Source organism: Phoenix dactylifera, unplaced genomic scaffold, assembly GCF_009389715.1.
Source record: "Phoenix dactylifera cultivar Barhee BC4 unplaced genomic scaffold, palm_55x_up_171113_PBpolish2nd_filt_p 000190F, whole genome shotgun sequence".
NCBI classification, from domain to species: Eukaryota; Viridiplantae; Streptophyta; class Magnoliopsida; order Arecales; family Arecaceae; genus Phoenix; species Phoenix dactylifera.
In genome coordinates, this window is record NW_024067717.1 from 553,663 (window position 1) to 569,794 (window position 16,132).

General features: G+C 36.8%; 1 protein-coding gene across 2 annotated transcripts; it reads left to right on the plus strand.

Annotated features, from left to right (window-relative positions):
- Positions 1-704: 704 nt before the first annotated feature.
- Positions 705-15,166, plus strand: LOC103723544 (MICOS complex subunit MIC60-like). 2 transcript variants are annotated; one of them, XM_008814495.4, is made up of 12 exons: positions 707-898; positions 1,152-1,215; positions 3,472-4,143; positions 7,445-7,579; positions 7,698-7,850; positions 9,215-9,292; positions 11,368-11,460; positions 11,586-11,705; positions 11,891-11,968; positions 12,129-12,308; positions 14,160-14,261; positions 14,607-15,166. In XM_008814495.4, exons 1-12 carry the CDS (start codon positions 888-890, stop codon positions 14,835-14,837), a joined length of 1,917 nt encoding a protein of 638 aa, XP_008812717.2. In that variant the 5' UTR covers positions 707-887; the 3' UTR covers positions 14,838-15,166. The 2 variants fall into 2 exon arrangements, with proteins under 2 accessions (XP_008812718.2, XP_008812717.2); XM_008814496.4 differs by lacking the exon at positions 7,445-7,579 and having other exon boundaries at positions 705-898.
- The last annotated feature ends 966 nt before the right edge of the window (positions 15,167-16,132 follow it).

The following is a 16,132-nucleotide window of genomic DNA, read 5'->3' on the forward strand; positions in this document are numbered from 1 at the left end:
AAAAGTAAATTTTTCTAATATATTCAATCTTGGATATTTTAGTTTTTATTTAGGACATATTTTGTTTTTCTAGTTAGAGCCTCAGAAATAAAAATAGGAATTAGTGGAATCATGCTAATTGTGGAAAGTGGATTTGCAGTTAACAGACCTCGCTAGACTATATAACATCTCAAAGAGATTTTTTAGGGAAAAAATCAAAGGGATGGTTTTTTGTTCTAAACAACAAACTTATAGTTGCTATAAAAACTCATACAAGGTGTAAACTTTTCACCTACTTCCAAGTCCAATAACAAAGTTCAATAGTGAAACCTAGTGAATGCAATGAACAAATACTAAAAATATTTGTAAAAAAAAAAAGTTTTAGAGAGTCCTTATCCACCCATCTATTCGTCCAAAAATTTATATACCATGTCTTGCCATTGAATTCTTGATTCAAGACAATTTGATGCATATAGATCTCTTCAAATAATTATATAGTATTTCTTTATAGACATTTTAAAGCTGGTATCACCATAGTTTTCATGTCACTTGGCAACTCTAATTGTTGATTCAAAAGTCAAATCTCCCCCAATCCACACAACCTCATTGCCTACTGGGCTGGTCCGGGCCTGGGCATTTGCAGCAAGAAATTTATCTTCGATTCCCTCTGCGGTTCTCCTTCCGTTTCCCTTAGAACAAACCCCGATGTCGTCCTGTCCTGCTGCCCGAAAGCCTCTTATAAAACGCCGAGAGATCCCGGCTCCCTCCCTCGCTTCCCCCAATCCCTTTCCCCTCTCTCCGCACGAAGCGGTGGACGGAGAACGGAGTGAAAGAATCTAATAAGAGCCAAAAACGAGATCAAGACCTCGAATCCTTCGCATCCCGAGTCTCGCTATCACTTCTCCGCAATGCTGCGAAGGTATTTCGATCTCTCTTTCCTCTTCGCGGGCTCCAATCTCGATTCTTTAGGGTTTATGGGGTTTTTGTTCGATTCTTCCCTTCAAATCTTGATGCTCTCCGGTCCTCATAATATTCTTGCCATTAAATATTATAAAAGAATTTAGATAGGGTTTTGTTGCAGATGATGCTATTTTAATGCATGCAACGGTGAAATTTTTGTAAATCAGAGTTTTTTTTGGTATTTTTTGGATAATTTAGTGCCCCCACTGTAGGTGCATTTGGAAGCTCTCATCAGGCGATTCCCTCAAGAGGAACCCTCGGACGACCATGGCCCAGGTGCATATCCATTTCTTGACTACTCTTTTGCTTCTTGATCCTCTTATGAGCATTGATGCTTTGACTAGGGAGATTTCTGAGCTTTGTGTGGAGTTTATAAAAGAATAAAAAATGAGTTTGGTAAAGAAAAGTAATCTCTAAAGCATGTTGACAAAGATATGCAAAACTATAATGATTGTAGAGTTAGCTTATCTAGTTTTGTGGAGAACGAATCTATGAGAACTATATTATGCTATCAAGTATCTTGAGCAGCTAATATTTTTTAATTTTATGGATTTAGTTAAACAATACTATCAACTGCTGAGGCTTCAATTTTACATGTGCGACAAAAAATCCGCTCATACGATAACCGTAAGGAAATCAATGCGTAAGTTTATTGATGAGGTTATCATCCTGTCATGTTTAGCAGCTAATAAAGAGTGGTTGTTGTTGCAGAAAAATTAATGTATAGGGCATAGCATATGTTATACAAATGTGGAACCAAATTTTGGTTTTATAATATATGAAAGAGGTGCATAATTTGTATGAAGGGGTTCATGTGGCAAAATGTCCATGTGTTGGTACCATAACAGATTTATGAGTAATCAAACTGAATGTGGTAGTATGAAGGGGTTTACGCACTCTATACTCTGTTATCCTTATGCAGAAAGAGATTCTATAGTTGCCAATAGAGGCAAAATATTGTTGCATTAATAGGTGGGTATTGAAGTGATTCCCTGTAGTTTGCTATTCATGCCTTAACCTATCTGGTGCTTTGGGTTGTTTGACATGCACATCTCCGAATTGGTGTCATAGGATGCATAACATAACCAAAACTAGCAATTCTTAACCCATTTGTAAGGGTTTGTCTATAAGAATCTTTCTTCATAATTGGTTCTAATTTGGACCAAGTAGTGACATTTCCTTTTGATGCTCTATGATGTAACCTTTCTCTCAACTTACTGCTAGGCCTTCTTAAAAATTGAGCTTCTTGCATTATGAGGGCATCTATTGGCTGTTTGTGTACATGCTACTACCATTAATTTTATTCCCATATCCTATCCTATCTGCTTTCCAAAGCATCCTTTGGTTTATCCATCAACGTTCTTGTATCTCTGATATCGACCCATTGTTTGTAGATTCATCATTGTTGACGGGTATTCTATGCCATGCAATGTTTCTTGGGCTGCTTATTTGTATATTAGATAAATGAAGACTGTATAGAAGACTTATTGGGTTCCCTAGGCATTGGCTTCCTCAGGCATTGAGTGACTGAATAGGGGGAAAAGATGATAGCAAGAGATCTTTGAACTGAATTGTAGATTTACTGGCAATGTATTAAAGGTGATTATGGACTGATGCCTATGGTAGTTGACTGAAATGAAGAGCATGTAGGGATATATTTACAGATTGTGATGGGTTAAGCCCACAGATTGGTGGGAATTAAAAGATCACAGTCTAGAGAAGGTTATGACAATGTTGAGGCTTTATGGAAAAGTATGACGGAGGTGGTTTGGGGGTTAAGCCATATGTGATGGTTTAAGTGAAGATGATGGGATGTTGAAAGTATGAAGGGATGGCTTTGGGCCATGAAAATGAGGGGTTAAGCTAGAACCTTGGCGACAATGCATCCCAATGGATGTCATCATGGCCTTAAGCGAAAGTTTACTACCATGAAACAAATAAGGATATAGAACTATAGAAGTATTCAAAATTTCAAACATGTATTGTGACCAGAAGCAATAAAAACATGCTTGGAACTTCGCGAATAAGTGCTAACCACTTATATGTAAATCTTGGGCATATAATCAGGGTGTTTTCTTCCATCATCTTTTCATGGATTTGTTACACATAATGCAACAAGAAGCACTAAAAAACTGTATTAAATTTTGGGAAAAACTAAGAGCTAACCGTTTCTATGTAAATCTTGGGCATGCAACCTGCATGTCATGATATGTTTACTGATTGGTGGGTGCTTAAGCGGCACAGTTAGAATACCGGTGAGTATTAAGTAGAAACTGAGCGCAAGGGTCCTTTGGATTTGATAGATGGAGTTGCAAAAAATGGTGAACTTCCAAAATTACTATTGTAATAGCTTATTGCCTCTTTCACAATGCACTTATCATATATAATGCCAAAATCCATTCAATGCTTCTGCTGGTTGCTCATCATATCTTTCTTTTGTTTGGTTATTTTTGTTTCTTAATTAATAAGACATCTGCTAACGCAGTTTCATGTATTATCGGCTTAACTTATCCTTGTTATCATGGAGAGCAGATGCCCTTTTTACTTTCTTCAAGATATGAATACTCAAATGCTTCTCACCGAAGTTCAACCCAGAGACCTGCTCCTGCAAAAGAAACTCCTAATTCAGGGAACTATATCTCAAAAATTGTCCTTGGCAGTGTTGTTGTTGGCGCTGCTGTTATGACAGCTTACAAAATCGGCTTTTTAGATATTAAACTTCCAGATAAAGCATCTTCACCAAATTCTAGTAAGCTAAACAATGTGAGAAAGTCAGAGATTCTCGAGCATTCTGCTGAACAAACAGTTCATCAAAATAATGAAAAACTGAGCACATCAAAAGCTGACATGGAGATTGTCGAGAAGCACGATGAACCTGGCCATTTTAACGATTCAGAGATCAAGAGGGAAGTTCCAGAGATAGCACCTGCAGAGGAGCCTCTGCCTGCCAAACAGAATGAATCAGTTAGCCTTTCTCAGGAGGCTGCTTCAGTCCTAGGTGGGCAATCAGTTGATTCGGAAATACCACATGAAGACATTCAGAACAGAGATAGGCCTGTGGCTCAAACAGAAACCAATGTGGAACAGAAGACAAGTGAAGCCTCTGTGGAACAAAATGCAGAAATTGGCAGTTTAGTTGATGTTCCCAAGGAAACTACAAATGAAGCCGCTTCTCATCATGATACTTCATTGGAAATGCCAAAGGTATGAACTTGTTCAGGTAGCGTCTTTTTCATTAGATTTACCTTGTTTCTGTTGTCTTTCTTGCTTTAACCTTGTTTTGAAGTTTTGTTACTCTTCTGACATAATTTCTGCTTGCAGATGTTCAATAAAAGCCATTTAAGGTGCAAACTGCTGTGTGCCTTTGCTATGTAATTTTTTCCGTGAATTGATTTCATCATCCTAACATTCATGAGAGTTGCTTTGATTGTTGTTGTGTACTACAAAGGCCCAATAGATAATTCTATCTTAACCTTATCTAACAAGCTTGTCCCTGGTTTGCTTTGATGGATTAAAGTATGATTGATTTCAGCTGAGAACATTTAGTAACTGTCTCAACATTTTCCTCCATCTACAATGAATCTTAATGATTATACAAGGTAATCTTAGGTAAGATTTTGGCGTGAATGAAACATGAAAGGTCAGTTTTTGTGTAAGGAGACTAATTATGCAATATAAGTTCCTGCAATCAGGAAGCAATTCTCCAAGTTCTCATAAGAGTAAGGAAATAGATGCAGACAAAGAGGGAAGAGGGCAAGGTTTGATACAAGGAAGTACATCCATATCTTATGAATTGCAACCTAAAAAGTCAAATTGGCTGTAAATATCTTTTTGTATCAATTTGATAGGGGCGTACTTTGCGTCCTTTTTTCAGTTTCATTTCTAATGATGATAGTCCCTTGCTTGTGTTAAGGAGTATGCTTCTTCTGTTGTTACTTGGGAAGTTATATTTTTTGTAAAAGGTTATATCGTCTTGTTGCTTCTATATATCCAGTATATCTAACACCAATTCCTTGGCATGGCCTATGTGGATGTCGTGCAACATTATGTCGATTTATTCCATATATCATGACTTGCCAAATGACACGCTATTATAGATAACTTCAAACTGTAGTAAACTCATCTGCCTCTCTGTCCTTCCCATCCAAGAGAGGGAGAAAAAAGATGAGTGCACTAGCCAAAAGTTGGTCTGTAGTCATCAAGTTACAAAAACAATACTATAGAAAATTTTTAACTAGACATATCACAACAACCATGCTTCCTCTCACATTCGCTCAGTTACTCGTATGGGTTTTGTCTCATGTGCCTCACATGTATATGCTACTTGCCAGTTAATGTTTGCCATGTTTTTATTTAAAATCGATATATCCTTGAATCTAGGCACTAATATAGTTTCTTTACCCACCTTGCATTCATAAGAAGTCATAAATAATATGTTATTGCATTTTTGGCTGCCTAAATGGGAGGTTACGAGAAGACTAGGGCATGTTTTTTGTCTTGATAAGGCTAGTATACTCATGTAACACCTTTTAGACTATTCTCTATCGAATGATTGTGATTAGTGTGAGTTTCAGCGAGAATGATCAATGGGGTAGCCATTTTTGTTGTGTTGAGGAATTCCCATTTTCAACAACATACAGCGACATGCTAGCACACTTAAAAATATAGCATCTAGCACGTGCAATCCACATGAAGTGTATAGATAAAAAAATCTTTAAAATATAGACATTTATGATATGTTTATCAAATTTTAAAATTTATAATTATAATTATAATCATTATTTTGAAAGTTCAATTTTATAAACAAAAATTTAGATGTATTGAAATTTTTGAAGTAGTTAGAATTCCATAATCATCAAGCTAATGAGTGCTAGTTACATTGGTCATGAGGACCGAAGGCCTTGATATCGACAATTCTGGAGAGCGATCAGAAGGCAGAGACTAAGAGGGAGTCAACTCAGTTGATGAGGTCAAGTCTCCTAAAGGTTTGGTTTTTGGTACGTCCACCGTATCAGCAGAAGCATCCAATGACTCCCTTTTGGAGTTTTCTGTGATGTCCAATACTATGGCAAGCTTTGAAACACTACCCACCCGACCATGAAGGGGTGCCTTATTCTACCACTTTGTTGAAGAGGAATGGACCTAGGCTTGTGAACTATAGCCTTTATCCTCTTTGAAGCATGAACTTAGGTCTTCAATGCCGGCCGAGCAGGAGGAATTGAAGGGGCTACAGAGACAAGGATTGGTCAAAAACTGTTTTGCAGATACACTTACTCAGTTCAGTCAAAGAGATATACCTTTGCCCTTGACTGAGGTTGGAGACTTATCGACAGTCGGGTGTGAACTAGAGGGCGTAGTAGATAGAGTCAAGATGAGTGTCGATGTTGATATGGCCCAGGATGGTGGAAGCATGTTCATGCTAAATATTAGTTATGTGAGCCTTCCACCAACTTAGAAATTCTCCCGTCATGCTAGGCTGAAGGTCGAAGGGGACAAAGTGATAATCCAGGTATAGCTGCTTGTAGAAAAAGTCCATCAACACGATCTGATGTGGCTCAGAAATAAGGAGCCGATCAACAAATGACACATTCAAAGTGTAGAGGGGCGAACAAGGGATACTCTGGGTGAGACCGAATTGATAAGCAAAGATGGTGGGGAAGTAGGGTTCAATGGAGCACTTATTATTCATCGATCTATCAATTATTGAGCTAACATGGAGGTCTCTAGGAACTAAGAAGTTTCTCCATAGAAGTCCTACAACTTTGGTCTCGGTTGAGAACATATCGTCCACTGGAAATATCAATTAGGCTGGTTTTGGGGAATGGGTCAGATGCACTGATGATTCTTTTTTCCTCCCTTGTGTTTAGAATGTGGGTCCCATGTCGGTTTCATGTTATGGAGTCCAGTTTCAGCATGGTATATTCTAAGAAGGAGAGAGAGAGATGGGGAATCAGGCTCTCTCTTTAGTTGGTACAAGTTTCCTATGATGTGGGCCCCACTTTACTAAAATAGAGAAAGAAAGATACCTTATTGCGCATATTTTTCTAGGAAGGGGAGTGCTCTCTCTCTCTCTCTCAAAGCATTCGTGTGAGCCATAGGCTTTCAACTAGAGTTTGGCTACGCATGTCGACTTTAGGAGTTTCCATTATATATAGTAGATAGTAGATATACAGCTGAAATACCTGAACTTTGTAGCAAGAATTTTCAATTTAGGGTTGTGCACTCGCTTCCGAATCTCCTCAGAAACTTGTCCTTGCACCTGCTTTCCAAGTTTTTTATTAATTTTTATTAAAAGACCTGCTTCCCTGTACCACACCTAACCAGCTTCCAGTATATAAGATACCAGATGCTTGTGGATTGTGATCATGTCTGCAGAACCTTAATTCTAGGAGCATGATTTCATGGTCCAGGATAACTTTGTCATTCAATGGTTTACCTGGTTATGAGAAGCCACACTTTGTCCTGTTCCCTATTTGAATTGATAAAAATAGTTGCCTCCTTGCAGAATTCACTAAATGCAGAAACAGAGGCCCCAATACCCCTCTCCCAATCATATTCTCTTCAAGATGAAGTGAACCCTGACATTTCCAGAAAAGAAGAGGGTGCAGATGCCTTAGCAATGTTTTCTAAGAATAAAGAGGTTATTTCATGGCAAGAACTTGACCATTCTGGATGTGTTTTCTACTGTTTTGATGTTTAGTGCACATCCTTTTTGCCTTTCGAGAAGCTCTTGCTTACTTTCTTTTGTGATAATGAAGGCTTCAGTTGTTGCACATGAAAAACCAGAGGACAAGAAAACTTCTGAAGATGGAAAAATAATACTTGATTTAATAGATGCTATTCATGCTGCTGAAAGAAAGCAAGCTGAATCAGATGCTTATATCTTTGCTGAAGAGAAAAAGAAGCTCAAGGTTTGCATTCTTGCATGATCCTTTAAAGTTATTTGCAAATCTAAATTCTTGGTGCTTTTATGTGTTTTTGTGCATCCATCCATTTCAGTGTTATGTGGACTTTCTCTAGTAATAATCGTATGGCACATGCCCAAGAAAGTATAAAATAGAACTCATCTGATGAGAAAGAGTTATCCAAATAATGATGCATAATATAGTACCAAAAAATGATAAAATGACTATATCAAACTTTCTTAGAATTGTTCTCGGATTTTTTTTTGAAAAAAATATGGATACATTTTCCTACAATAAATATTAAATATGTATTGTTTCGGCATGACCCAATTTATTATTGAATTCCTTTAGTGCATTCCTTGCTTCGTTGTTTAGTTAATTTAAAAATCATAAAGTACTACATTTCTTTCCAAGCTACTGACTATAATCTACTCAGAATGATTTTTGTTCAAACTCCACTGTTTTCTTGTTCATTTAGTGTTACCAAGATCTAGAATGCCTATAAAACCCATAGTTTCTTACCTTAAATTTTGTTTTGACCAATGCACTTTTTCTAGGTCAATTTCTTGTTGCCTCTACATTACACAATTAAACTATAAAAATCCTCTATTCATTTTTTGTTTTGATATTCTGCTAGTTAAGAAATCACATTACCTTTCTTTCTCTATAATCTGGTGATCTGAAATCAGTCAATAATTTTGTTCAAACTTGTTTGTTTCTGAATGACAGTTAGTTTGATCTTTTATTGGTAGATTTTTTTCTTTCTTAAAGACATGTATATGTATTAGTTATCTTGTTTCTTTATGAAATTCTCCATTGATCAAGGGTCCATATTGTGCCTTTAAAACCCAACTTGCAAGAACCACACCAAAAGATCACATTCAAATTGATGTCAATGCTGACATTCCATTCAGTTATTTTTGTATGTGCCTTTATATGCATCCATCAAATCATATTTTTGAAAGAAATGATTCACAACACCAAACTAATATGTAGGCTTAGATAATAGGGTGGCCTGGTGCACCAGGCCCTTGCCATTGTCGGGTCCAAGGAGGGTCAAATGGATGCAGCCTTACCTCTGCATGCAGAGAAACTATTTTTGTGTTTCGAACACATGACCTCCAGATCACAATGGAGAAACTTACTGTTGCACCAAGGCTCACCCTCTAATGGGTAGGCTTATATAAGGAAACAAAAGCCTTTTCCCCCCTTGAAAAACAACAAGGAGCATGATTTGCTTTTAAACTTTGGTTCAGAAGGGGGAAATGAGACAAACATTTTTGGGAGTATGGGAGACTTATTGAGAGATTTATATTCTGCATACTTAATAACTAGTCATTTTTTTTTTTTATCATTCTGTTTCACTTCAGGAGAAATATGAAAAAGATCTGAAGGATGCAAGGGCGAGAGAACTTATGTATGCCGAAGAGGCAGCAATTTTGGTAAAGGTATTAGAACATTTATTATCTTGATTTTGTAAAATGTTAGTTTCTCTGATATATGTTTCACATTTGACCATTGCGACTTTCATTGTTTAGTTTTATTCTTCTTGGAAAAGATGTAGTGGTACAGCAGTTTTCTTCTTCCTGATGCTTTACATTTGCATATGAAATTGTTTAGTCCTTTAGTGTTACCTTTGGATATAAATTTACAGGTTTACTTATATCAGTGGTACTTGTCGTTGGATAGCAATACGCTCTTAACACAATGTTTATTATGAAAGTGTGTTTCGTTAGTTTCAGATGGCAGATACGGAAATCACTAAATAAAAAATGCGCATCATAGTAAGCAAGCAATTGTTGTTCAGTGATTATATGGTTCTCAAAAAAACTTTGCACTTTTGACAGAAGTCTGTATTCCTGTTATTGGTGATGGTTTTACTCGCAATACTATAGCTTTCAAGATAATGAACTTGTCACATCATGGCTCTCTCTTTTTTATCACAAGTAGAACTATACAATTTTATCCATTCAAGGATGTTTTTCTCTTAGTTTACTCTTCAAGAGGGAAAACTTCAACTAAAAGCTCATAGACATCATAATGGTATAGTATTTATCCACTGATTTGTGATAATGTTCATTTGGACATTTACATTCAAGGCCTATCATTGGATAATTTCTTGTTTTTTCTAAATTTTGGTGATTCATATATTACTCTGTAAGTTTTTAAGTCTAGACTCTAGAGCATTATTTGAATCAGTATTCTACTTAGCGATGCTAAAGGGCATGGTCTCTGATGAATAATTTTTGTATATCTAAAGGTACATAGGTTGCTAATGACTTTTGTATCTTTCAGTGATTTTTCTACCAAATTATCCTTTTCACGTGATGCAAGTAGAACAGTGAGGCTCAATCATCATACTGCCATGATTTTATAGTGTTTGCTTACAAGGGGTGCCAATGTCATTAAGGAGTGGAGGTGCAACTGAGAAAGGTAGAAATTTGTGAGACAAGGGGATTCTTCATAGCCTAGCTCATTGGGGAAAGTTCTTAGCCTTTGTAGTATGTACATTGGAAAGGCCATTCCAAAATGGGCATCTCCTTTGTAAACAGTGTTGAAACTACTTATATATATTACGTTATAATTGGAGATGGATGAGGGGCAAGGCAGAATGCAGAGACTTTAGTTAGTACATAAGTTTCTTTATGCTTCTTAGTAGTCCTTAAAATTCTGGCATAAGTTTCTCTGTGTGTGTGTGTGTGTGTGTTTATGTGTGTGCGTGTGTGTGGGTGGGTGGGTGGGTTGGGGGGGGGAGGGGGTGGTGGTGGTGGTGTCATACTCCCTCCTAAAACATGTATTAGATTTGGGCAACTCAAGATATCCTGATAGATGTCTTTGTGGCTTTTTGTCTATTAAAAGCTCATCCATCGGCATATTCTGAACTAAACATTGAAGGATTAAAATGTGAAAGCAGAAATGTTTTCTTTTAGGTATGAATGCATTCATGGAATCCTACAAACTATTGTTGTAGAGGAGAAAGTGATGACGGACCGGTTAAAATAGTATACATATGCAATGAAGACCACATGTTACCTCAAGGAGTGCGGCTTGATTTTTCCAGGAAGGGTTATAAAAGATAATAAGATACCAGAATACTAACATGTCCATGTGTTTGTGTGTTTGAGGGAGGTATCCTGCATCATAAATTTCTTCCATCATGCAACAAAAATGGTTACAATAACTAATAAAGAAACAAAACTTGTCAAAATTCCATTTTTCATAATGTTTTCCTTCCAAAATTTCAAATTTGTTTAACTAAGATACCTCTACCCAAATAGAGTATTTAGTACGAATTTATGGCACTGTGACTTGTTTCGAACTTAACCCAATATTGGAGTAGTTGATATATGAGTAAATAGCTCTCTACAGTGTAGGTCATAATTGTTTTGCCAAAGCCTGCCGGTAAAGTTAAATGCTGTTTTAAGAATTATTTTGGGAGTATATATATATATCAAATCATCATAATGCTCAATTAACATCATTGGTAGAATATTTTACCTTGCTTTGTTAAACTATGTTTCAGGAGTTAAACCGAGAGAAGGCAAAGGCAACAGCTACAATAAAGTCACTTCAAGAAAAAGCTGAACAGAATCTTCGAGAGGAATTGAGACACAAGGTAATACCCAGCTAGTGGGACCAGTTTATGGATTGCATTGCTAGATTCTTCTTACAAACTACTTGATTCCATTTCTTTACAGATGCAGAAGTAAAACAAAACTCTTTGCTCTTTGCTTTTTGCAGGATGAGGAAACTGATATAAAGCTTAAGAAAGTTCAGGAGTTGGCAAAAGCCGAATTAGCTGCTGCTATTTCAAAGGAGAAAGCATCCCAGATGGAAAAAATTGCTGAAGCTGACCTCAATGTATGTCTCGTGCTGTTGCAATTGGCATATGTGAATACTCTTTTATATATCACCATTTTTTTCCTTATGTTTAAAAGCATTTATGAGCTGTAGGCTAGAATGCCCTATTTTCCTTCCATCATCAGTATCCTTGATATGTTCTTCGAAAGTTCTTAGGGTGATTTATGTATTTTGGGCTCTTGTAGATTAATGCCTTGTGCATGGCATTCTATGCAAGATCTGAAGAAGCCCGCCAGACTCACTCTGTTCACAAGCTTGCGTTGGTGCGTTCGCTGTTAATATTTACTAGCATTATGTTTGTATCACTTTACCTGAAAATTTCTTAAAATGTTGAAGCTTTGATTTATTATATTTGTAATATTACAACTTCTAGGTTGTCTGTGAAAAATGTATTTTTACTCCACTAATGTTAGAATCTTACAGGGTACACTTGCTTTGGAGGATGCTCTGTCTAAAGGACTGCCAATTCGAGCAGAGGTAGCTGCACTGCGCAAGTCCCTAGAAGGCATTGACAAAGAATCTCTTTTAGATTTAGCACTTACATCTCTTCCAGAAGAAATATTAAACTATGGGTCAAGTACCCAGATGCAATTGAATCAAAAGGCAAGTCAGATTATTCTCTTAGACTTTGGAGACTTAGCTTGCATTTTCGTTGCTCTTGCTACTTCTGATTTGCTGCTTTTATAGATTTCTGTTAAGCGTGTCTTGCCCACTATTGGCAAAACTGATTGCATGTATATGTTGTATTTGAATCGGTGATAGAAGTTTCTATGCCACATATATATATATATATCTATATCTATATATATATATATATATATATACACACTTGAAGACTAGTAATCTCTCTATTCTTCTTTTCCTCAGCACAATTGTTTATGACTGTCAATTGATAGTAAAATCTACATTACCAGTATGTCAATTGGGAGGTGTTTGCTGATCTTATTTTGTCTTTTATTACAATAATGGTGTATATTCATTTGCATGTTGATTATGTCATGAGGGGATCAGAAAATCCCATGAGAAGATGATATGGCTTCGAACTTGTTAATATAGCATCATTCTTGTGTTGTAGAAGTTCCGATTCATGAGCCAAGAAGGGCCTTTCTTTTAGTGCTATTATATTTTCAGATATTTGGCTTTCTGTAGTGCTACAGGCAATGGCCTGTGCAGTGGGGATGGACCTCCCTGATAACACTACCTTGATGAAAATAGATGGAGTCCGTGCCTCTGGTACAACCATCAAGTGGTTTTACTGCACACTAAGCTGAAAGCTTTGAGGACCCATGCAAACCTGTGTATGGTCCCACATAGGATGTGTGTTGGGAGGATCTTTGGTACTTAAGTAGGCCATGGATCCAAAGTAATAACATTTTGGCTGGGGCATTACAAGTGGTATCAAAGTAGATCCAGCCCAAGATCCATGTGTGGCTAGGGGCAACGTAGCGTGGGTCCGTTCATGGCTAACACATGCCACTCATAATGTTTTTCTGATTTGACCCTTTTCGAGTGAGAATGCGAGGGTTTAAACGGGTGGGTATATGAGAATCCATGTAGGCATGTATTTTTTATTTTTTTTTGCTTAAACGTAGTCATGTATTTAGTCCTACATTGGTTGTACGTTGGGAAGATGTTGGGCACTTAAGCAGGGCTAGGGATCTTAAATAGTAACTTCTATCTAGCCTTCTCTCCAGTCGGATCACATTACAACACCTTTTGGAGGTTTATCAGTTCAACCTTTCACGGTGCTTTGTATCTATTGGAAGGAAATTCTGAAGCAAGTGTTCATGCACGTAATACCAGGTTACTAAATTTTTTAATTATTCTTTCTGGGTGGGAGGGTGGACGAGGGGAAGGATTAAATAGTCAAACCATACCTTTTTACGGTTGATATAGAATCAATTATTTCCCCATGCGCTAGAGGATATATATCAGGTTCATATCCTATCTTTAAAGAATCAAGTGTTTTCATGGGAAAACCATGTTCATGAATGAAATTGTAAGCACTGCCAACTTAAACATCAGATGAGACATTCCAATATACGGTCATTCTTTTTCTAGTCATTGCCTGTCTGCATCATCGAGTACAGCATCCTTCTGGGACATCAAGAGATTTTTACTGTTTCAATGAACACTTACCATTTCCTCTTGCCATTTCATGTGATGGCTATGGATACTTACAAATGTTCGTATGATTCTGTCGGTTACTATTGCTTGCATGCTAACCTGTTGAACAATGACAGAAGTTTTGAAAGTTGTTCCTTGTTTCATGAATATGAGGTTAGACTAAATGATGGCACGTGATTAATCACGATGTCCACTTTTGCTTAGCCTTCTGTTTTCTTTTGGTTTACCAAAACTCCAAAAAGTTGATGCTTGACATGCCTCTGATTCAATTATACGATTTTTCAACTGCTCTTAAGTACCTGATTCAGAGACGGCTTTTCACTGCAGTTTGATTCCTTAAAGCGGAACCTTCGGCATTTTAGCCTTATCCCAGCTGGCGGCGGCGGCATCCTCACTCATGCTGTAGCTCATTTTGCATCTTCAATAAAGGTAAAATATTGTAGCAGCATAATGCTTTAAACAAGGGATGTGTTTGATCTACCATGGTAAATATTACTTACGAAGTATATATGGACTTTTGGAGTCAAAACACTCTTCGTTCTAATTATTATTTGTTGGGCCGACAACTTGGCATCTTGTCATTGGGATTGCTTAATCCTGTCACACTGAGGGTATCATCTGCTGATGGTTCGCCAATGCAATAATGTAGCTGCTACCTTTGGGTCTAGAATGTTTGAATCATTTCCTTGATCGATCATAGAACTCTTATAATCTGTGAGATACTAATCATTAACTTGAGTGTGCTTCTAATTCTTTATTTTCCATTCTTTTCAGATGAAGGAAGATCAATCTGGAGATGGCATCGAGTCTGTCATCAGTAAAGTAGAGAACTTTTTGTTAGAGGGAAAATTTGTAGAAGCAGCAGATTCCTTGGAAGCAGGAGTCCGTGGCAGCCAAGCAGAGGAAATCGTCCTCGAGTGGGCGAGGCAAGCAAGGAATCGTGCTATCGCGGAGCAAGCACTTTCTCTGCTTCAATCATACGCCACATCTATTACCTTTGCCTAGTTTTGATACACCCAGGCAGCTTCTCATTCCCCATTCCAAAGATCCGTTTGGGTCCTTTTTGTTCATGTTACCTACCATCACACTACCGGTACTGCTGCCTAAGTATTCAGTTTGGTTGGACTGAGAGCACAGAGAAACTTTGAACAAATAAAAATTTGTTCATTTCAACTATAGGGCTCTTTGCCTGATGTGAGATGGAAATTTAAATACAATTTACAAACGAGTGAAATTTTTGTACTAATCATAACGAGGATATGCAAAGTTGCCGTGTACTCAAGCTGATTACGTTATCTGCTTTGTAACGGGAACGGTACGTTCTTTTTTATTCATATTTGGCTTGGTGTTCATTTGGAGGGAGAGTTGGACAGGGGAGGGCCTGTTTTACCAATTGGGCAATGATGGCCATGATCAGATGGAGCTCCATGGGGGGCACATGGAGAGTGCATCCATGTCCCTACCGAACTCTAAATCGGTAGTTTCCATCACCTTTTCGGGATTGATTCCCCAGATTTTGATGACGGAGTGGAAAAGCTACCTATTACCACTATCATTCTGGATAATACTTGCGTCCTCTATTCTAGTCTCCTTATCCACGGATTATTGATCACAAGCTGAAAGATGGTCTTATATTCAATTCGGTTAATATAAATTTTGTAATATTTTTAGATATATTTAATAGTAGCCCGCTAAATAGTTCAAGTTGGAAGAATCCCATCCAAAGTAAAATAATTATTTTTAGATTTTTTTTTTTGGCATGAATACTCTTCTAATATCGAATTTTGCATAAATATTCTTCTAAAATTGATATTTGCATGCATACCTTCGGAAAACACTTGTTTTGTTATTCTATTTTTTTTTATTTTTATTTTTGTATGTATACTTACGCCATCTAACGCTGTTAAAAAATTAATGATTTCAAATTAAAACGACTAAAACACTCTTAATGGGTAGATATGCAAAAAGACACATTTATAAGGCGATCGCGATGGAGAACAAAAAAGTAATTTCAAAATTCTATTTTATTTTTAATTAAAATAAATATAGGTTTTATTAATAGTATTAGAAAAATTGTTATATTAGAAATATTTGTGTAAAAACAGTGTTTTATGAGGGTAAAAAATAAATATAAATTTTAAGAAAGTATTTACGCAAATTTGAATTTTTAGAAAGATATTCATGCAAAAAAAAACTCTTAATTTTATATTCCAAGAGAATGTTTTACTACTTTACCCTAGTTTTGAAGAAAATCAAGCATGGGCACATCTACATAACTAGACCTATCTTTAGGTGTCTAC